This window comes from Melanerpes formicivorus, unplaced genomic scaffold, assembly GCF_026170545.1.
Source record: "Melanerpes formicivorus ecotype bairdi unplaced genomic scaffold, bMelFor1.0.p_v2 SCAF_34, whole genome shotgun sequence".
NCBI classification, from domain to species: domain Eukaryota; kingdom Metazoa; phylum Chordata; class Aves; order Piciformes; family Picidae; genus Melanerpes; species Melanerpes formicivorus.
Window position 1 is genome coordinate 1,436,731 of NW_027142386.1, and position 21,247 is coordinate 1,457,977.

General features: G+C 65.2%; 2 protein-coding genes across 2 annotated transcripts in view; both read left to right on the forward strand.

Annotated features, from left to right (window-relative positions):
* The first annotated feature begins 374 nt into the window (after positions 1-374).
* On the forward strand, positions 375-9,651 carry ABHD17A (abhydrolase domain containing 17A, depalmitoylase). The gene is made up of 5 exons (XM_068156354.1): positions 375-499; positions 3,723-4,224; positions 5,817-6,011; positions 7,099-7,278; positions 8,587-9,651. Exons 2-5 carry the CDS (start codon positions 3,905-3,907, stop codon positions 8,810-8,812), a joined length of 921 nt encoding a protein of 306 aa, XP_068012455.1. The 5' UTR covers positions 375-499; positions 3,723-3,904; the 3' UTR covers positions 8,813-9,651.
* Positions 9,652-18,525: 8,874 nt separating this feature from the next.
* Positions 18,526-21,247, forward strand: part of REXO1 (RNA exonuclease 1 homolog) — a 50,896-nt gene continuing 48,174 nt past the window's right edge. The window contains exon 1 of the mRNA XM_068156302.1: positions 18,526-18,798. Coding sequence (XP_068012403.1) covers positions 18,612-18,798 — 187 coding nt within the window. The 5' untranslated portion in view covers positions 18,526-18,611. The remainder of the gene's footprint in view (positions 18,799-21,247) is intronic.

Consider the following 21,247-nt stretch of genomic DNA (forward strand, 5'->3'; position numbering starts at 1 on the left):
AACAACTTCTTTCCCTTGGGGGCTGTCCAGGGCAGCGGTGGAGTCCCCACCCCTGGAGGGGTGTCGGAGCTGTGCAGATGTGGTGCCCAGAGCCCTGTTTTGGGGGTGCGGTGCTGGGGTAGGGCTTGGACTGGATGACCATAAAGAGCTTTTCCGGTCTGAACAAGCCCGCAGCCGCGGGGCCGCGGCCCGGCCGTGCCCGCTCCCCGGCCGTGCCCGCTCCCCGGCCGTGCCCGCTCCCCGGCCGTGCCCGCTCCCCGGCCGTGCCCGCTCCCCGGCAGCCACCAGGGCCGCGCAGCTGCGCGGGCACGGCCGCGGCGTTCCCATGGCAACGCGAGGGGGCGGGCCGATGACGTAATTTCCGGGCAGCGGGGGGCGGGGCCAGCGCGGCCGTTGTGCAGCGCCGCCCCCGCCGCGGAGGGCCTGTAGCCACCGACTCGTCCCTTCGGCAGCCCCGGCAGCGGGGGGGCCCGGCCGGGCCCCGGCAGAGCATGTCCCGGTACGGGGGGTTCCGGGCCCGGCTCGGCCCGGGAGCGGGGCGGGCGTACAGGGGGCTGCTGGCGGCGGGCGGGTCGCGGGGGGGGGAGGGTCCCACACCGGTGAGCGGAGGCGGATTTGGGGTCCCACAGCGGTCGTGGGGGGCCCGCTCGGGTTAGCGTGGGGGCAGCGGCCGCGAGGCGCTGCGGGGGACCCACACCGGTCAGTGGAGGAGGGGGGTGTGGGGCCTACGGTGGTCGTGGCCAGGCCCACGCCGGGCTGTGTGTGTGGGAGGCCTACGGCAGTCGGGGGGGGGGGGGGGCGCTGCTCTGCGTGGGGGCTCGGGGAGCCCACAGCGGCCGTGGGAGGCCCACACGGGTCAGCTGGCGGGGAGCACACGGGGCAGGGATGGGGGCAGTCCCGCACCGGTCAGCCTGTCGGTTTGGGGGGCTTACAGCGGATGGGGGGCGCCCCGTGCCGTTTGTTCTGGGGGGCTGTGCGCCCCACGCCGGTCAGTGTGTGGGGGGGAGGCCCACAGCAATCAGTGTGTGGGGCTGGGGGGGGGGCACCTATTGGTCATTTGAGCGGGGAGGGATTGTCCAGCAGCGGTGGGGAGAGGGAGGCCCACAGCAGTCGGTGGGGGTCCCTGGGTGGCCAATGTGTGGGGCCCCCCCCCCGCAGCAGGCAGCGCAGTGGGGTGCCCACGCCGGTCGGTGTGTGTTGAGCAGGGGCCCCAAGAGCAGTCCGGGGGAAAGGAGGCCCACAGCGGTCGCGGGGGGATAGGGAGGGTCCCACGCAGGCCGGTGTGGGGTGGGGGTGGGGGCTCCTGCGCCTGCCGGAGGATGGAGCGGGGGGAGGGTCGGCGTGTGCCTGCAGCAGTCTGGGCTCCGTCCGAGTCGGCGTGGGAGCCTCTCCGGCAGCAAGCGCTGCGTGGGGTGCACCCACTGGTCAGTGGCTCCCGCCCGGGTCAGTGAGCGCACGCGGCGTGGCTCCCCTCGCTCCGGCCGTGGGTGAGGGTCTGCGCCGAGGGGGGCAGTCCCCGCGGGTGGTGCGGACCCAGACCCCACGGGGGGCAGGTGCCAGGCCGGGCACGAGCGTGACAGCCCGCGCGTCCGCTGCCAGCCGCCCCCTGCCCGCGGGCACCCACGCCCCGGCGTGCCCCCACACCCCGGCGTGCCCGGGCGCGGCCGCGGCTGCCGGACACCGCCGGCCGCGCCTGCTGCCCCCGCTGCCCCCGGCCCGGCGCTGCCATGTGCGGGCAGTGCCGCTGCCCCCAGCGCTGCGGCGGGCGGCCACCGGCCCGGGGAGGGGGGAAATGCATCCATCCCCAGCCCCCGACACGCGGCACCGGGGCTGGGGACCTGCCTCCATCCCCAGCCCCCTACACGCGGCGCCGGGGCTGGGGACCTGCATCCATCCCCAGCCCCCGACACGCGGCACCGGGGCTGGGGACCTGCATCCATCCCCAGCCCCCGACACGCGGCGCCGGGGCTGGGGACCTGCATCCATCCCCAGCCCCCCGACACGCCGCACCGGGGCTGGGGACCTTGGTGGGGGTTGCTCTCTTCTCCTTAGTGCCGGGTGATAGAAGGAGAGGAAATGGCCTGACACTGTGCCGCGGGGGGGTTAGGTTGGAGGTGAGGAACAATTCCTTTGCGTCCAGAGTGGTCAGGGCTTGGCACAGGCTGCCCGGGGAGGCGGTGGAGTCCCCAGCCCTGGAGGGGCTCCAGAGCCCTGTGGCCACGGCACTTGTGGCTGTGGTCAAGCGGCCATGGTGGGGTTGGGTTGCTGGTCGGGCTTAACCTTGGGAGGGCTTTTCCAGCCCGAACAATTCCCTCGATTCTGTGTGATCCGGGAGGATTTGGGCGCCATGTGCCTGCCTTCCCCTCCCAGCTGGGCGGGAGGCCTCCCCCCCCCCCCCCCTCCACCCTTTCCTCCCCTTTCCCAGCCCTGCTGAAGCAGATGGAGCGAATTCCTCGGGGTGTGGGCTGCTCTGACATTCCTCAGCGAGAGCCTGTGCCCAAACTTGCAGAAAATAGTTGCCTTTTGCTTTTTTTTTTCCCCCCCCTTCTATTTTTTTCCCCCCTTAATTCTCTTCCTTTCTCCCCCCCCTCCTCTTTTTCTTCGGCAGCTCAATCCTCCCACCGCCTTGTGCCGGGGTTTAGGGAGGTCCTGGAGGCACCTTTGTGCCACCCACTGTGTGGCCATTGTGGTGGTGTGGGCTGTGTGAGATCCTTGTCCTCGCCTCCCCCGGTGCGGGCTGCAGCGCAGGGTGTGGGCTGGGAAGCCTTGAAGGAGGCTGGATTTGGGGGGGGGGGGGGGGGGGAGAGGAGTGGGGGTGCGTGGGTTCAGCCTGAGCCTTGGGGCTCTGTGTGTGTGTGAGCTGGGGACAGGGCCTGGCTGTGCCAGGGAGGTGCATGTCTGTCCCCAGCCCAGGGTCAGATGTATCTGGGGGTGTCCACTGCTGTGGGGAGGAACCGGGTGGGCTCCAGCCCTCGCTGCTGCCTGGTGTGTCTGGGGGGGGGGGGGGGCGGCGGGGGAGGGGTCCTGGAGGGCCTCAAGCCAATCATTACTGCTGCCTGATGTATCTGGGGGGAGGAGGGGATCCTAGAGGGGCTCCGGCCCTCACTGCTGCCTAATGTATCTAGAGGGGGCTGGGGAGAGGTCCTGGAGGGGCTCAAGCCAACATTACTGCTGCTGATGATCTGAGGAAGGTCGGGGGGGATCCTAGAGGGGCTCCAGTGCTCACTGCTGCCTGATGTATCTGGGGGGGGAGGGGGGTCCTAGAGGGGCTCCAGTGCTCACTGCTGCCTGATGTACTGGGGGGGTGGGAGGAGGTTCTGGAGGGGCTCCAGTGCTCACTGGTGCCTGATGTATTGGGGAGGTGGGAGGAGGTTCTGGAGGGGCTCCATCCCTCCCTGCTGCCTGCTGTATCTGGGGGGTGGGTGGAAGGGAGGGGGTCCTGGAGGGGCTGCATCCCTCACTGCTGCCTGATATGTCTGGGGGTGGGAGGGGGTCCTGGAGGGGCTGCATCCGTGACTGCTGCCTGATGTATCTGGGGTTGGGCAGGGAGGAGGTCCTGGTGGGGTTCCATCCCTCACTGGTGCCTGATGTATCTGGGGGAGGGCAGGGAGGGAGTCCTGGTGGGGTTCCATCCCTCACTGGTGCCTGATGTATCTGGGGGGGGGGGCAGGGGGGGGTCCTGGTGGGGTTCCATCCCTGACTGCTGCCTGCCCTGCCCGCAGGCCACCGCCGCTGCCCGCCGCCAGCCGGATGGCTTCCGCCCCTGTCCCGACCGGCAGCACCCCGGCCCGCGCTGGACTGTTGGCGACAGCAGCGCCCAGGGCCAGCTGAGGGCAGGCCGCCGGCGCTCCCCCGCCCGCCGCGGATCCCCTCCGGCCGCTTCCCGCCCGCGGGCGCCGCCGCCATGAACGGGCTGTCGCTCAGCCAGCTCTGCTGCCTCTTCTGCTGCCCGCCCTGCCCCAGCCGCATCGCTGCCAAGTTGGCCTTCCTGCCCCCCGAGCCCACCTACGCCGTGGTGCCCGAGCCCGAGCCCGCGGGCAGCGCCAGCACCGGCTCCCTGCGCGGCAGCGGCGCCGCCGGGGGGCGCTGGAAGCTGCACCTGAAGGACCGAGCGGACTTCCAGTACTCGCAGCGGGAGCTGGACAGCATCGAGGTGTTCGTCACCAAGAGCAGCCGGGGGAACCGCGTGGGCTGCATGTACGTCCGCTGCGTGCCCGGCGCCAGGTGAGTCGCCCCGGGGTGTGCCAGCCTGGGGCTGTGCGTCTCGGCCCTGCCCGCTCGGAGGAGCTGGAGGGATGCCGGCGGGCTCGGGGCAGGAGGAGTCTCGTCAGGCAGACTGAGTGGTGCTGATCTTAGTCTGAGTACAGCACTGGGCACTAGCTCCAGGGGCTGGGGTGGGCACAGGATCCCAGGGTGTTAGGGGTTGGGAGGGACCTCCAGAGAGCATTGAGCCCAACCCCCTGCCCGGGCAGGATCGTAGTATCCAGCACAGGTCGCACTGGAAGGCATCCAGATGGGGCTGGAAAGTCTCCAGAGAAGGACACTCCGCAGTGCCTCTGGGGAGCCTGCTCCAGTGCTGGTCCATCCTGCCCCCTCCTCTCCTCCAGCTCTGTGTCCTAGCCTGACCTGGCGGCCTGCAGAAGGAGCTTGGTCCCCCCCGGGGGTTTGGAGGCACCCTCCAGGCTGGGTGATGCTGCCCCAGCTGCCAGGACTGGTCTGGCTTGTGGCTGCAGCTGGGAATGAGGTTAAAGATGGAGCAGAGGCAAAGCCAGAGGCTGTGGGGATGGAGGGGTCCCCCAGGCTGTTCCTCACATCAGCCCTGATGTCACACCATGAGGTAATGCTCCAGATTTGAACTGAGTGTCACTGTGAAGCTCCTGGGGAGCTCCAGAGGGTCTGTGCCAGTTGCTCACTCTCTGTCCCCAGCCCCTGGTGACCACATGGATGGTAAGAGCCTGTGCAGGCCTGGAGGTCACAGAATTGTGGTCTCACAGAATGGGTTGGCTGGGAAGGGACCTTTCAGACTCGCCCAATTCAACCCCCTGCAGCCAGCAGGGACATCCCCAACCAGGGCAGGGTGCTCAGAGCCCCAAACAACCTGACCTGCAATGGTGCCAGGCTTGGGGCAGCTCCAACCTCTCTGGGCAGCCTGGGACAGGCTCTCCCCACCCTCAGGGTCAAACATTTCTCCCTTCTCTCCACTCTCAAGCTGCCTCTTTTAAATCCAAACCATCCCCCTTTGTCCTGTCCCAGCAGGTCCTGCTCCAAAGTCTGTCCCCAGCTTTCCTACATGGCACTTGGAGTCTGATTCACCACACATTTGATTCCTCAGGGAGAGTGAGAGGAGCAAGTGCCAGAGGGGGCCAGGGGTGCCCAGGGCAAGGGGTAATGGCCACAAACTGGAACCCAGGAGGCTCCACCTGAACAGGAGAAACTTGTTTGGTGTGAGGGTGCTGGAGGCTTGGAGCAGGCTGCCCAGAGAGGTTGTGGAGTCTCCTGGTGTGGAGAACTTCCAACCCCCCCTGGGCACTGTGCCCCTGGGCAGGCTGCTGTGGGTGCCCTGCTGGGGCAGGGGCTTGGCCTGGATGAGCTCCACAGCTCCCTCCCAGCCCCTCCATGCTGGGATTCTCTGCTCTTCCCGGGAGCACCTCCAAGGAATGCTGTCCGCAGAGACCTCTTCCTTGGTGGCCAGGTTGGTGCTGGCCCTTTGCATGCTGGCCTTTGGCTCTCAGCCTCCCCGGCAGGCACGACCTGGCTGGCACTGTGTGTGGCAGGGCCGGGCGGCAGCGTGCCCAGCGCACCCCCTGTGCCCGCAGGTACACCGTGCTGTTCTCCCACGGCAACGCTGTGGACCTGGGGCAGATGAGCAGCTTCTACATCGGGCTGGGCACTCGCATCAACTGCAACATCTTCTCCTACGACTACTCCGGCTACGGCGTCAGCTCCGGCAAGCCCTCGGAGCGCAACCTCTACAGCGACATCGACGCCGCCTGGCAGGCGCTGCGGACGCGGTGAGCACCGCCCCGGCGAGCACAGCCCCGGCCCCCCCGGCCCGGCCCCCCCCCGGCGCCGGGAAAGCCCTGCTGGGAAACCGGGAACGGCCCCCAGGGGGCTCCTGGCTGCCTCCCAGCGCGGGAAGGGGGAGGCCGGAAAGCAGCTGCAGCGCCGGCGGGGCTGGGGACCCGGAGGCGTAGGGTGGGGATTCTGCGGGGGTATGGCCTGGCCTGGGGGCTGGCACAGGCTCTGCAGGGGTATGGCCTGGCCTGGGGGCTGGCACAGGCTCTGCAGGGGTATGGCCTGGTTTGGGGGCTGGCACAGGCTCTGCAGGGGTATGGCCTGGCTTGGGGGCTGGCACAAGCTGTGCAGGGGTATGGCCTGGCCTGGGGGCTGGCACAAGCTGTGCAGGGGTATGGCCTGGCCTGGGGGCTGGCACAGGCTCTGCAGGGGTATGGCCTGGCTTGGGGGCTGGCACAGGCTCTGCAGGGGTATGGCCTGGCTTGGGGGCTGGCACAGGCTCTGCAGGGGTATGACCTGGCCTGGAGGGCTGGCACAAACTGTACAGAGGTACAGTGTCTGGCCTGGGGAGCTGGTACAAGCTCTGCAAGGGTACAATATAGCTTGTGGGGCTGGCACAAGTTTTACAGGGGCTTGACCTAGCTGGGGGTGGGGGCTGGTACAAGCTCTGGGGGTGTATGACCTAGCCTGGGGATGCTGGCACAAGCTGTGATCCCCACCTTGTGCCCAGGCTCAGCCCTATTGCTCCAGCCAGGCTCCAGGTGCAGCTCTGCCCTGCCTGCAGCCAGCCCTGGCTCCCAGTGTGCCCCACAAACTGGCTGCAATCTGGGGCTCACAGATCCCCTCCCATAGCCCTGCTTCAGGCAAGAGTGAGCCTTGACACCTGCCACAACTCACCTGGCAGCCCAGCCCTGGCTGGAGCCGGGGGGTGCAGGGTGGCTGCTTCGTGCCCAGCCACAGGGAGCGGGGGGAAGGCAGAGGGGACAGAGCTCCACTCCCTCCACCCCCTCACAGGGTGCTGTGCCCAGAGCAGGGTGACCCTCTGGTGCCTGGGTGCTGAGCTGCCCCCTGCTCTTCCTGCAGGTATGGGATCAGCCCCGAGAACATCATCCTGTACGGGCAGAGCATCGGCACCGTGCCCACGGTGGACCTGGCCTCGCGCTACGAGTGCGCGGCCATCGTGCTGCACTCCCCCCTCACCTCCGGCATGAGAGTCGCTTTCCCCGACACCAAGAAGACCTACTGGTTTGATGCCTTCCCCAAGTGAGTGCCTGGGCAGGGGCACCAGGGAGTTGTCTGGGTTGGAGAAGCTCTCTGGGGTCATCCGGTCCAACCCCACCATGGTCACCAAACCACAGCCCCAAGTGCCATGGCCCCAGGGCTCTGGAACACCTCCAGGGCTGGGGACTCCACCACCTCCCTGGGCAGCCTGTGCCAAGCCCTGACCACTCCTCCAGCACAGAAATTGTTCCTCATCTCCAACCTACCCCTTCCCTGACAATTTCAGGCCATTTCCTCTTGTCCTATCACCTGATCCTAGGGAGCAGAGCCCAGCCCCCACCTGCCTGCAGCCTCCTCTCAGGGAGCTGCAGAGAGCAAGGAGGTCTCCCTCAGCCTCCTCTTCTCCACACTAACCACCCCCAGCTCCCTCAGCTGCTCCTCCCCAGCCCTGTTCTCTAGACCCTTCCCCAGCTTTGTTGCCCTTCTCTGGACCTGCTCCAGCCTCTCAGTGTCCTTCTTGGAGTCAGGGACACAAAACTGACCCCAGCTGTCCAGACCCTTCAGCTCTGGAGGGGCAGTGCCTGGGCCAGCTCTGTCCTGGTCACCAGCCCTGACCATGCAGGGGGTTTGTGGTGGGAACTGTGGCCCAATGAGTGGCTGAGGCATGCCCATCACCTGCCATTTGGTCCCCTCTGGGTGTCTGTGCCCCTGCTGAAGCCATTGTCTGTGCACCCTTCGCCCCTCTGGCTGCATCACCTCCTGCCCATCCTGTCCCAGTGTCTTTGCTGTCAGCTCCTTGTCAGGTGTCAGAAGCCCAGGATGTCCCTGGGCCACCCCTTCCCTCCAGGGTATCTTCTTGGTCTTTGTGCCCCTCTGTGCAGCTGGCAGGGCTGGTGGCAAAGCAGTGCTGAGGTGGGACAAGCTCCTGCTTCTCCTCTCCCTTGCAGCCAGCAGGGCCCAGGGGACAGTCCCCAGGCCAGAAGGTATGACTGGAAGCCACCAACCCATGCTCTGTGTCCCCATGGCCTCATGTGGCCTTTGGGGCCAGGCTGAGAGCTTCCCCTTCTCAGAGCCTGCTGCAGGCAGGGCCTGTGCTCCTCTGTCCCTCAGTCCTGCCTTGGGTCCCTTGGGGCTGTTGTCACCACAGTCTGGTCCTCATCTGTCACACCAAGGCAGGGAGGTGGATTTTGTCCTGCAGCACATCCTTGGCAGCAACTCTGCTGGGATCAAAGAGCATTTCCTGATCCCAGTTGTGGTTTGGGGGGTGGGGAGGAAGGGCAGGAAGAAGGTCAACGCCTTGATCCCCTCTCCTCACCCTCCCCTCCCTCCCCCTCTCTCTCTCTTTGGCAGCATCGAGAAGATCTCCAAGATCACCTCCCCTGTGCTCATCATCCACGGCACTGAGGATGAGGTCATTGACTTCTCCCACGGGCTGGCGCTCTTCGAGCGCTGCCCCAAGGCGGTGGAGCCGCTCTGGGTGGATGGGGCTGGGCACAACGACATCGAACTCTACAGCCAGTACCTGGAGCGCCTGCGCAGGTTCATCTCCCAGGAGCTGCCCAGCCAGCGCACCTAGCCCCGGGCTGGCCACAGGGGGGCGCTGCCCCCGGCGTGGCCACAGGGGCATTTGGATGCTGCCCCTGGGTTGGACACAGAAGCAGGGGGGTGCTGCCCCCGGGGTGGCCACAGGGGCAGGGGGATGCTCCCCAGTGTCTCCCCTTCTTCTCCCGGCCTCCCCTCCCCCAGGCCCTGCTGCTGGAGGTGTGAGGAGCTGGTCCAGGCTGGGCTGTGGGCCGAGTGCCCTGGAGAGGGCAGTGCCCTTCCTCCGGGGCACAGCACAACTCTCCTCCCTCCCTCCCTCCCTCCTGGGTCGGCCCCGGCGCTGCCGGCACCCGCGGGGGGCTGGCACAGGCTGGCAGCTCCCTCCCTCCCCGTGCCCAGGAGGATGAGAGCCCTCCCTGCTGGTGGCACAGCCTTGGCTTCGGACACGTCCTCATCCCCTCTCCTCGACCGGCTCAGCTCCTGCCTGCTCCACTGCTCTGACTACAGCAATAAGGCAGCTGGAGAGGGGCTGGGGGCCCGGCCCCCTCCTCAGCCCCCCTGCAGGGTGGGCCCCAGGCTGGCTGTGCAGCTCCTGCTCTCCGTGCGGCTTGCCCAGGCTGGGAGCTGGCTGGGATCGGCGCTGCCGGTGCCTGGCGTTCGCCCGGGGCTGGGGCAGAGCCCTTTTCCCCAGGGGACTTTGGGGATAGGTGGAGGAGGTGCCCCCCCTGCCCTGCCCCCCCTCCAGTCCAGTCCTGCTTGGAGCACTCCCCAAGTTCAGGTCAGCCCTGGAGAGCCTCCTGCAGCTCTTGGCATGCTCGGGGAGCAGGGCCAGGAACCCAGGCACCCAATAAAGAGCAGAGGTTTAATGTTTTACCTGCCTGTGCCCCTTCCTTGGCTACTCTGGGGGCTGCCACCCTGGCACCCACCCTGGGCTGGGGTCCTGGCCCCTTGGCTTTCTCCATTTACATTTGACCACAGCCCCCCCAACATTTGCCACCCTCCCCTGGGGCCCTGGCAGCCCCAAGGTGCCAGTGGGTGGGGAAGGAGCCTGTGAGGCCCTCCCAGGACAGGGCTGCAAAGGTGTCTCCCAAATGGGCCATGGGCACCCCTTCTCCCACCAGCCCCTGTCCTGCTGTGCCAGGGCATCCTGGGGGACTGTGGGGGCAGAGGGGGGAGATGGCCTCAGCCTCCTTTGGAGCTGTGGCAGTGGTGGGGTCAGGACAAAGCTTCTCCTTGACCTGCTCCATGCCCAGCTGTGCCCCTGGCTGCTGTGTGTGCTGCCCATAGAGGTGGGGGCATGGGGCACCCCCTGTGCCCTCCTGCAGCCACAGACCAGCAGAGCTCTGAGGTTGTGCTTTGTAGGTCTGTGCCTGCCCTGAAATCCCCTCGGGGAGGAGGGCAGCCCTCACCCCAACCCACACAGCAAAACCCCTTCTGCCCCTTCCTGTGCCCTCAGGGGCTCCCAGGCAGCAGTTCCCCTTCCCTCTCTGTGCCCCCCCGGTGTCCCCTCCCTGGTGCCAGCCCTGCAGGCTCATGTGAGGAGCTGTAATCTCCTTAGGGGCTCAGGGGCCTTGTGGAGCCCCACACATGGAGCCCTCAAATGCAGCCATTGTTTGGGGCTGGGAGCCATGGGGGACCCAGGACCCTCTGCCCCTCACACAGCTCCCTGTGCCCAGGGTGGGTGCCCCAGTGCAGGGACCTTGGCCTGGTGCTGTGCAGGAGCTGGAAGAGGATTGCACAGAATCCCAGCAGGGTAGGGATGGGAAGGGAGCTCTGGAGATCATCCAGAGCAGGGCACCCACAGCAGCCTGCCCAGCAGCACAGTGCCCAGGGGGGGTTGGCAGCTCTCCACACCAGGAGACTCCACAACCTCTCTGGGCAGCCTGCTCCAGGCCTCCAGCACCCTCACGACAAACAACTTTCTCCTCCTGCTCAGCTGGAACCTCCTGGCTTCCAGTTTGTGCCCCTTGGCCCTTGTGCTGTCCCTGGGCACCACTGAGCAGAGTCTGGCCCCAGCCTCTTGCCCCTGACACATCCTTTGGCTCTTGCTGAGCATTGCTCAGCTCCCCTCTGGGGCTGCTCTTCTGCAGGCTCTCAGCCCCAGGGCTCTCAGCCTTTGCTCCTCACAGAGCTGCTCCAGGCCCCTCAGCATCTTCAGAGCCTCCGCTGGACTCTCTCCAGGAGTTCCCTGGCTCTGTGGATCTGGGGAGCCCAGAAGTGGACCCAGTACTGCAGGTGTAGCCTCACCAGGGCAGAGCAGGAGGGGAGGAGAACCTCCCTTGCCCTGCTGGCCACACTTCTCCATGCCCCCAGCAGCCCATTGGAGCCTTCTTGGCCCCGGGGCTGCGTTTGGATGTTGGGGCTCTTTCCCAGGGCCCAGGAGCTGGGGTGCCTGGCTTCTCCCTGAGCATCCCCCAGGTGCCAAGCTCCTGCTGGGTGACTTTAGAGCCTTTAGCTCACAGCAGTGCTGGCAGCCACAGCCACCACAATGGCCCAGCCCAGCTGCCCCCTGGCCTGGCCTGGTTGAGCAGGGCCAGAGCAGCCCCCGGGGCCCTAATCCCAGCACAGAGAGGTTTTGTTTCCACCCAGGGTATTTTTATCCTCTTACTTCTCCCAGTTTCCTGTCGAGTTGCTGAGGCCTTTGAGCAGCTCCACAGCACTGCTGGGACCTCTTGGGGCCAGGGGCTGGGCTGGGAGGGGTGGGGTGCTGGAGTTTGTGTTTGCTGTGGCTCAGCTTGAAAACTGAAAAGCAAAAGGTCAGAGGAGTTCAGCCTGATCCCCAAAGCCTAGACCCAGCTCAGGGATCTTGTCCTGCTGGACAAAAGGCTATGAGCCAGCAAGGAGCCCTCGTGGCCAAGAGGCCAATGGCATCCTGGGGGGCATCAAGAAGAGTGTGGCCAGCAGGACAAGGGAGGTTCTTCTTCCCTTCTGCTCTGCCCTGGTGAGGCCACAGCTGGAGGCCTGGGGGCAGGTCTGGGCTCCCCAGCTCAAGGAGGTCAGGGACTGGCTGGAGAGGGCACAGCAAAGGGCTACCAAGGTGCTGAGGGCAGTGGAACATCTCTGGTGGGCACAGGCTGAGAGCATTGGGGCTTCAGGCTGGAGCAGAGCAGCCTGAGGGGGATCTGAGCAGTGCTGAGCAACACTCCAAGGGTGGCTGTCAGCAGGGGGGCAGCAGGCTCTGTTCAGTGGTGCCCAGTGCCAGGCCAAGGGGCAGTGGGCACAAAGTTGCCCATCAGAAGCTGCATCTGAACATGAGGAGGAACTTCTGTGACTGAAGGGTGGTGGAGGCCTGGAGCAGGCTGCCCAGAGAGGGGAGCTGTGTGGGCTCCATGTCCCTGCACATCCCTGAGTGTGATGGCTGGGGGAGGAGAGGATGGTGGCTGGGGGAGGAGAAGATGGCTGTGGAAGGAGAGGATGGTGGCTGTGGGAGGAGAGGATGGCTGTGGAAGATGATGTCTTGGATGTCTGTGGGATCCCATGGGGCAAAGGCCTGGATGCCCATGGCCAGGAGCCCTTGGCAGCAGTGCCCAGAGGCAGGGCTGGGCATGGGGCCGCTGGGCTGCCCAGGTGACCAGCCAGGAGGGGTTTAAGTCTCTTCTGGGGCATAAATGAAGCTTTTGATGGCCAAGGCCTGTGTGCCATGGTCATGAGACCCTGCTCAGAGCCCAGCTCGGTCATGGGACGCAGCAGCCTGAATTAAGGAGCCTTAAGGAGCTTTCTGAGAGCCCTGCCCTGGGCTTTCACGTGCTCCTCATATGAGCAGGGATGGCATAAAAGGGGCAGGGGAAGGATCCTGGCCGTGCTCAGGCTGCCAGAGGGGAGGGCACCGCAGGAGGGCTGCCAGGGGCTCCGCATGGCACAGGCCAAGATGGAGGGAAGGGGACAGGAGAGGAGGAGGAGAGGAAGCTCTGGCAGCAGCCCCTGGCTCTGCCCTGCCAGGTGAGTGAGGCACAGACCTGGGGCTGGTGGGGGGACAGCTGGGGACAGGGATGGTGATGGGGCTGGGGGGTGCCCAACTGTCCCCACCCCTTGAGCAGCACCCAGGCTGTGAACATCCACCCTGGTGTGCCCATGGCAGTGCCCATGGCAGTGCCCAGCCACCAGCTGGCACGTCCCTGGTGAGCAGCAGTGAGGGTGGCACCAAATCACAGGGAGGAGGGAGTGTGGGGTGCAGGGGGGCACCCATTGGCCAGTGCTGGGGGGCACAGGGTTGGAGGGTGCCCAGCGGTCCCCAGGGTGCTGGGTCGGGGCCTAGGCCTGGGCTCTGCAGGTGGGCAACAGTGGGATGGACCCAGAGAGCTCTGTGCTGTGCACACGGGTGTGCAAGGCACTCACATAGGTGTGCAGCACCCACAGGGGTATGCAAGGCATCCACAGAGGTGTACAAGGCACTCACACAGGTGTGCAGCACCCACAGGGGTGTGCAAGGCACTCACATAGGTGTGCAGCACCCACAGGGGTATGCAAGGCATCCACAGAGGTGTGCAAGGCACTCACACAGGTGTGCAGCACCCACAGAGGTGTGCAAGGCACTCAGAGAGGTGTGCAGCACCCACAGAGGTGTGCAGACCCCCACCCACGTGTAGATGCCCATGCCCCCCCCATGTTGCCTCTTTTGTGCCACACTCATTCCCACATTCATGCACCAACACCCCCCCAGCACCCCCCAGCTGCCACCCCTCACATGGCCACACACTGGGGGCTGCAGTATCCCCTTGGAGTGTCCCCTTGCAGGGCTGGGAGCACTTCTGGGGGCCTGGAGTGTCCCCTTGCAGGGCTGGGAGCACTTCTGGGGGCCTGGAGTGTCCCCTTGCAGGGCTGGGAGCACTTCCTGGGGGCCTGGAGCACCCTGAGGGGCTGGAAGGTTCCTTAGAGGGCTGAGGGCACCCTTGGGGGCCAGGAGGGTGCTGGGGGGCTGGAGGAACCCCTGGGGGCCAGAGCATCCCCGTGGAGGGTTGGAGCATCCTACTGGGAGGCCAGGGGCACCCCTGGGGGGCTGGGAGCACCCCACACTGCCCCCAGCCCTGGGGCTGACTCACACCCGGGGCTGCTTTCACCTCCTGCAGCCACACAGCACAGCCTGGGGACCCTCTCCCTCCCTCCCTCCCCCCGGGCTCACTCCATCTCTCCCCACCCGCAGGAGCCTCGGCCGGAGGAACGCGAGGGGCCGCGCCCCCCCTGCCCCCTGTGAGCTTCCCTTTGTCATCCTATGCCTGAGCCATGTCTGGAGGCTGGGAGGCTGAAGGGAGGCCCACGGGCTGCCCCCCCCTGCCGCGGCACAGCGTGGGACACTGCGGGGCCACGCAGCCCAGACCCCAGTCCTGGCGGAGGGGTGGGCTGGGAGCACCCCTGGGGGGCTGGAGTACCCCCTTGGGGGGCTGGAGTAACCCCTTGGGGGGCTGGAGTAACCCCTTGGGGGGCTGGGAGCACCCCTGGGGGGCTGGAGTAACCCCTTGGGGGACTGGAGTACCCCCCTGGGGGGCTGGAGTAACCCCTTGGGGGGCTGGGAGCATCTCTAGGGGGCTGGAGTACCCCCTTGGGGGGCTGGGAGCATCCCTGGGAGGCTGGAGTAACCCCTTGGGGGGCTAGGAGCATTCTTGGGGACTGGAGTATCCCCTTGGGGGCTGGAGAAACTCTCTGGGGGGCTGGGAGCATGCCTGGGGGGACTGGAGCACCCTGAGGGGCTGGCAGGATCCTTAGAGGGCTGAGAGCACCCTTGGGGAATCAGGAGGATGCTGAGGGTGTGAAGGAACCTCTGGGGGCCAGAGCATCCCCGTGGAGGGTTGAAGCACAGACAGGGACCAGGTGGAGCAGGGCCAGAGGAGGCCACAGCAGTGCTGGCAGGGCTGGAAGCCCTCTGCTGGGAGGCCAGGCTGAGACAGTTGGGCTTGGGCAGCCTGGAGAGGAGAAGGCTCCAGGGAGACCTTCTGGTGGCCTTGCAGTGCTTGAAGGGCTGAGCAGAAAGCTGGGGACAGACTTTGGAGCAGGGCCTGTTGGGACAGGCCAAGGGGGGATGGCTTGGGGCTGCAAGAGGGAGCTTGAGAGTGGAGAGAAGGGAGAAATGTTTGACCCTGAGGGTGGGGAGAGCCTGTCCCAGGCTGCCAGAGAGGTTGGAGCTGCCTCATGCCTGGCACCAGTGCAGGTCAGGTTGTTTGGGGCTGTGAGCAACCTGCTGTGGTTGGGGATGTCCCTGGGGGCTGCAGAGAGCTGGATGATCTCTAAAGGTCCCTCCCCACCCTGAGCAGTCTGTGCCTCTAATCTGGGGATCCCTCTTCTCAGAGGAGCTGCCCTGGAGTGTGCAAGAACCTTCAGGACCTTTCCCAGTGCTGCTAACTGGGAGCTGGGTGTGCATCCCAGCCCCCAGGCTGCTGTTTGCTGTGGGGGGGAAGTGAACTCTCCTCCTTCCTCATCCTTGAACAACTTCTTGCTGTTAGCTCCTGACGTTTCACTGAGGCCTTTGTATACCTACTGCAAAGCAAACCAAATGAATCCTCAGCAACTGGTGCTAATAAAGTCTGCTCTCCTGTTTCCCCACTCCTGCTTCTGCTTTGGGTTTTACTTTAATCAAAATCATCTTAATGGACACAAATTATCACTCCATCCATCACAGGGACCTCTGCCCCTGCAGGAAGAGTAGAATAGGCACCAAGGGCCGCATCCAGCCTCACTTGAAACACTCCCAGGGATGGGGACTCCACCACCTCCCTGGGCAGCACATTCCCATGGCCAATCTCTCTGTCTGGGAAGAATTTCCTCCTACCATCCAGCCTGAACCTCCCCTGGCACAGCTTGAGACTGTGTCCTCTTGTTCTGGTGCTGGAAGAAGAGCCCAACCCCCAACTGGCTCCAACCTCCCTTCAGGGAGTTGGAGAGAGCAATGAGGTCTCCCCTGAGCCTCCTCTTCTCCAGGCTGAGCAACCCCAGCTCCCTCAGCCTCTCCTCACAGGGCTGTGCTCCAGACCCCTCCCCAGCTTTGTTGCCCTTCTCTGGACACCTTCAAGTCTCTCAATGTCCTTCTTTAACTGAGGGGTCCAGAACTGGACACAGGACTCAAGGTGTGGCCTCAGCAGTGCTGAGCACAGGGCAGAATGAGCTCCCTGCTCCTGCTGGCCACACTCCCCAGGGGGAGGGGAAGGCAATTTGGCTCCTTTGTCTTCCCCCCATTCAAACCTGCGCTGATGGAGGTGGGGGAAGGGGGGTCTGGAGCAACCCCCCATAACAAGGTGTTCCAGAACCCTGTGGCCACGGCACTTGGGGCCATGGTGGGGTTGGGTTGGTGTTGGACTGGATGATCCTGGAGGCCTTTTCCAACCCAAACAATTCTCTGATTGTCTGCCACCACAAAAAGAGTGAAACCTTTCTCTTCCTTTAGGGAGTAAGAATCTGTTGCTATTTTAGCAGCTGTGGGTGGCAGGAGCATGGTGGGAGGATGCTCAGTGTCAGCCTTCCCTCTCATGTGGCAGTGGCAGGATTTTGCCCCTTTCTGTTGATTTTGGTACTTTGAGAAGCTTTTTATCACTTCCTGAGGTTCCCCTGGGGCTGTTTGTCCTTAGCCCTTGGCAGTTCTGGGGCATCAGTCTCCTGCTCCCCTGGGTGCTGGCCCAGGTTCCTCTCCTGATGATTCACAGCTGGCAAAGGACTCTCGGAGGTCATGTTGTGCCAGCCCCCTGCAGCCAGCAGGGACACCTCCTGATGCCCTCAGCTCCCAGACTGGCGCTGGTGGGAGGTGTGGAGAGCGGTGGGCAGGCAGGGAGCAGCTTCCTGGGGTTGCTGCGGTGCTGCATTTGAAAACGAAGTGGAGGTTTTGTTTTGCTGAAGACCACTCTGAAACTTGAGTGATCGCTGCCCCGGGGCCAAGGGCAGCTCCTCCTTGTGCACTTCTCGGGCAGCCAAGCTCCCTGCATTGCTCCAAGCTTCCCTCCTCACTCCCATCTCTCTTTTCCAAAGCCAAGAGGCTTTCCTGGCTCATCCATTCTCTCTGGGCTGGGGCTCTTGGCTCCACCTTATGGCTTTTCTCCCGAGGTCCTTATAGTTTCATAGTTTCATTCAGGGTTGGAAGGGACCACAAGGATCATCTAGTTCCAACCCCCCTGCCATGGGCAGGGACACCCCACACTAGATCAGGCTGGACAGAGCCTCATCCAGCCTGGGCTTAAACACCTCCAGGGACGGGGCCTTGACCACCTCCCTGGACAACCCATTCCAGGGCTTCACCACTCTCATGGGGAAGAACCTCCTCCTCACATCCAGCCTGAATCTCCCCACCTCCAGCTTCATTCCATTCCCCCTAGTCCTATCACTCCCTGAGATCCTGAGCAGTCCCTCCCCAGCCTTCCTGCAGCCCCCTTCAGATCCTGGAAGGCCACAATGAGGTCACCTGGGAGCCTTCTCTTCTGCAGACTGAACAGCCCCAACTCCTTCAGTCTGTCCTCACAGGAGAGGTGCTCCAGCCCTCTGATCATCCTTGTGGCCCTTCTCTGGACACATTCCAGCACCTCCACATCCCTCTTGTAATAGGGGCTCCAGAACTGGACACAGTACTCCAGGTGGGGTCTCACCAGGGCTGAGCAGAGGGGGAGGATCACCTCGTCCTTGGTCACTCTCAACCCAAAACAGCCTCACCCACTGCTGGTGGAGTCTCTCTCTTCTGAAAACTCAAGGCAGGATGATTGCCAGGGGCTGCAGATGCCCTTCCAGCTCCAAGTCCCTGCTCTGGTGCCAACCCAGCACAGACCACGAGTGCCTCAGTTTCCCCACTGGTAAATGTGAGAGCAGCCACTGCCTGGGGGAGGGAGGGACAGGTGCCCACGGCAGGCTCAGTGCAGAGGGATTCACTCCTCTGGGTGGCCTCAGGTGAGGTGTTTGTGCCTCGAGTCCCCCTGCCAGCTCCTGGCTGCTGCTCTGCTACCTCCTGCGAGGCTGAGGCCGTGCTGGGAATGGGGGCTGCGGCTTGGACAGCGCAGGGATGTCACCCTGGCTGTAGCAGGAGAAATCTGCTTTGTTCAACTGGTCTGGCCCAGCCCAGTGTGAAGCAGCAGGACAGGGTGGGCACAGAGCTGGGGGATGCAGTCTCCTTCCCCAGCATCCTCCCACCTTGCTCTGCTGCCAGTCTGGGGGAGCTCAGCAAGAGCTAAAGGAGCTGTGGGGGGCAAGAGGCTGGGGGCAGACTCTGCCCAGTGGTGCCCAGGGACAGGGCAAGGGGCACAAAGTGGCACCCAGGAGGCTCCACCTGAGCAGGAGGAGAAAGTTGTTTGTTGTGAGGGTGCTGGAGGCCTGGAGCAGGCTGCCCAGAGAGGTTGTGGAGTCTCCTGGTGTGGAGAGCTTCCAACCCCCCCTGGGCACTGTGCTGCTGGGCAAGGTGCTGTGGGTGCCCTGCGGAGCAGGGGCCTGGACCGGGCGAGCTCCAGAGGTCCTTTCCCTCCCCACCAGGCTATGACTCAGGGAGATGCTCGCTAGCATCTCCGCCGGGGCGGACCCAGCGCCGCCCCCGTCCCTCCCTGACGGGCGCCAGGCTCCTGCAGCCGGCACAGCACTGCCCCCAGCCGCCGCGCAGCGGCCATGCAGGCCCCGGCGGGGCCGAGGGGAGCGCAGCCGCCGGCCGCCATCTTCCGCGCTCGGCGCGGCCCCGCCCCCGGCCCCGCCCCCGGCCCGCGCTCGGCTCAGGCGCGCCGCGGGCAGCCCTGTGCGGGCAGCGGCGTCGCGGGGTCCTCGGGGCCGTGCCTGGCGCTCGCAAGATGGCGGCGGGGCCGGCGGTCTGAGGCGTGAGCGCGTCGCCGCCGCCGCCCCCCCCTCCGGCGCCTCCTTTCCCCCTGCCCGGCCCCGCAGCCGGCGGCATGCTGAGATCCACCGGCTACTTCCGCGGCATCGACTGCCCCTTCCTCAACGGCGGGGGGCCGGGCGGGGGACCCTGCCGCCGGCCCTACTGCCACTTCCGGCACCCCCCGGTGGCGGCGGCGGCTGCGGCCCGGTGCGGAGCCTCCGGTGGCCCCGGCGTGGGGGTCGCGCTCGGCCATGGCGCAGGTACGGCCCGGCCCGGCCCGCTGGTCGCGCTATCTCCTTCCCCTTTCCCCATCTCTCCCGCTGCCGGGCTGTGGCCCCGCCGCCCCCGGTCTGCGTCCCCGCAGCTTTGTGTCCTGCTCCCGGCAAGGACAGCTCCCTGCCCTTCCTCCTCCTCCCTCTCACACCTGCCCGCCCTCCAGCGCCTGAGCCTGCCGCGGACGTTTCCGAAGCCCAGCCGCCCCCAGGGCTCGGGATTGCCCCCTCCATCCCCTGGGCAGTGTGGTCCCCCTGGGGGCTGTCAGCGCCATCCAGGCGGGGCCGGGGGGGGTCCCCCTCGCCCCTTCGCTCTGTGCTGAGCCTTGCCCGGGCTCTGGGCCGTTGGTGGTCGCCTCTGGCTGCCTCTCGAGGAGGCTGTGCGAACGGGAGGAGGATGTCTGCGCCCCGTGCCGGCCCCGCGGCTGCCTTGCGGCGGGGGAGCGGCGGGGAGCGGCCGCCCGGCCCGTGCCGGTGCCCGGGGGCAGCCTGCCTGCATCGCCGGCGTGGAGCGGCTCTGCTGCCCTCCCTTCCTTTGTGCCTCCGGGCAGCCCGGCTCGCGTGGCGGCGCCTGGGGGAGCCTCCGGCCCTGGCCGGCGGCAGGGGGCTGGCTGTGGGGCGCCGCGGGCGCTCTGCTCTCTGGCCCGGCGCTGCTGGGGGTGCCCTGGCGGGGGGCTGCAGTCAGCTGAGCTCTCTCCCGTGAGGCCTGGAGAGCTGCCAGGCTTCTCCAACGGAGCCCGAGCCATTGTTCTCTCCTTCCAGCAGCTCTGGGTGCTCTGCTGAGGTTATTTGCTGCTCATCTTATTTCACCTGGAGACAAAACCCCTTCGTCCTTCCTCCCTGGGGGAATGCTGCTTGCTTGGGAGAGCTTTGCTGTGCCGCACCTGTGATGCTGGAGCTGCCTTCCAGGCTTGGAAGGGGGTACAGGAGAGCTGGGGAGGGGCTTCTGGCAGAGGCATGGAGTGACAGGAGCGATGGCTGCCAACCTGGAGGAGCCAGATTGAGATTAGGCATTGGGAAGAAATTCTTCCCCGTGAGGGTGGTGAGGCTCTGGAGCAGGCTGCAGAGAGAAGGTGTGAAGGCTCTGTCCCCAGAAGTGTCCAAGGCCAGGCTGGATGAGGCCATGAGCAGCCTGGGCTGGTGGGAGCTGTCCCTGCCCATGGCAGGGGGTTGGAACTGGATGAGCTTTGAGGTCACTTCCAACCCGAAGCAGAAGTCATCCAAACTAAAGCACAAGTCGTTGTGCTGCTCCTGTGCTGTTTAAAGAGGAGTCATTCACAGGCTCCTCATTCACAGGATGAATTCCTTGTGCCTCCTGGTCAGCAGGGCAAGTTACCAGGGCTGTGGTTTAGTACAGGTTGAATCTGCAACCACAGAACCCTGGAGTGGCTTAGGTTGGAAGGGACCTTAAAGATCATCTGCTCCAACCCCCTGCCATGGGCAGGGACACCTCCCACCAGCCCAGGCTGCTCAGGGCCTCATCCAGCCTGGCCTTGAACACCTCCAGGGAGGAGGCAGCCACAGCCTCCCTGGGCAGCCTGTGCCAGGCTCTCCCCACCCTCACTCTCAACAATTTCTTCCTCATCTCCACTCTCAATCTCTCCTCTCCCAGCTCAAAGCCATTGTCCCTCAGCCTGGCACTCCCAGCCCCTGTCACAAGTCCCTCCCCAGCTCTCCTGGAGCCCTTCAGGTCCTGGCAGGCTGCTCTGAGGTCTACCTGAAGCTGACTTGAACTCCTTGGGGTGGTCCTCTTGCTGTTCCCCTCCAGTGTGGTGGGGTTTTTTTTTGTGTGTCTTTAAATATCTGCAGAGTCACTTCTGGAACTCTCTTTGCTCTTTTTGGTCTGCCACCTGGAACAGCTGCTGCTGCTGCTCTGCTAAATAAAGGCTGGGGCTGGCTCTGATTTTCAAACTGGGGAAGTGAAGGGTGGGTTTTAGTAACACCTGGAAAGCCTCTGTGGCTTCTGATGCTGGCTGGAAAGTGCTGAGCAGGGCTGGTGAGGAGCAGGGAGGGAGCTGGGGCTGCTCAGCCTGGAGGAGAGGAGGCTGAGAGGAGACCTCATTGCTCTCTGCAGCTCCCTGAGAGGAGGTTGGAGCGAGGTTGGGGTTGGGCTCTGCTCCCAAGGGACAAGTGATAGACTGAGGGGGCTGGGGGTGTTCAGCCTGGAGAGGAAATCACTCTGGGGGGACCTCAGGGCTGCCTTTCAGCACCTGAAGGGATCCTGCAGGAAGGCTGCAGAGGGACTTCTCCTGAGGGTGTCTAGAGACAGGGCAGGGGGCAATGGTTTGAAGCTGAGGCAGAGCAGGGTGAGACTGCAGCTGAGGAAGAAGCTCTTCAGTAGAGGGTGGTGAGACTCTGGCACAGGCTGCCCAGGGAGGCTGTGGATGTCCTCTCCCTGGGGGTGTTCCAGGCCAGGCTGGATGAGGCCCTGAGCAGC

What these genes read in the sequence shown, in the direction of transcription:
- ABHD17A (XM_068156354.1), top strand. Translation starts at nt 3,905, where the DNA reads ATGAACGGGCTGTCGCTCAGCCAGCTCTGCTGCCTCTTCTGCTGCCCG. An exon ending in CGCTGCGTGCCCGGCGCCAG is followed by an intron (nt 4,225 to 5,816) that starts GTGAGTCGCCCC and finishes CTGTGCCCGCAG; the next exon opens with GTACACCGTGCTGTTCTCCC. An exon ending in TGGCAGGCGCTGCGGACGCG is followed by an intron (nt 6,012 to 7,098) that starts GTGAGCACCGCC and finishes CTCTTCCTGCAG; the next exon opens with GTATGGGATCAGCCCCGAGA.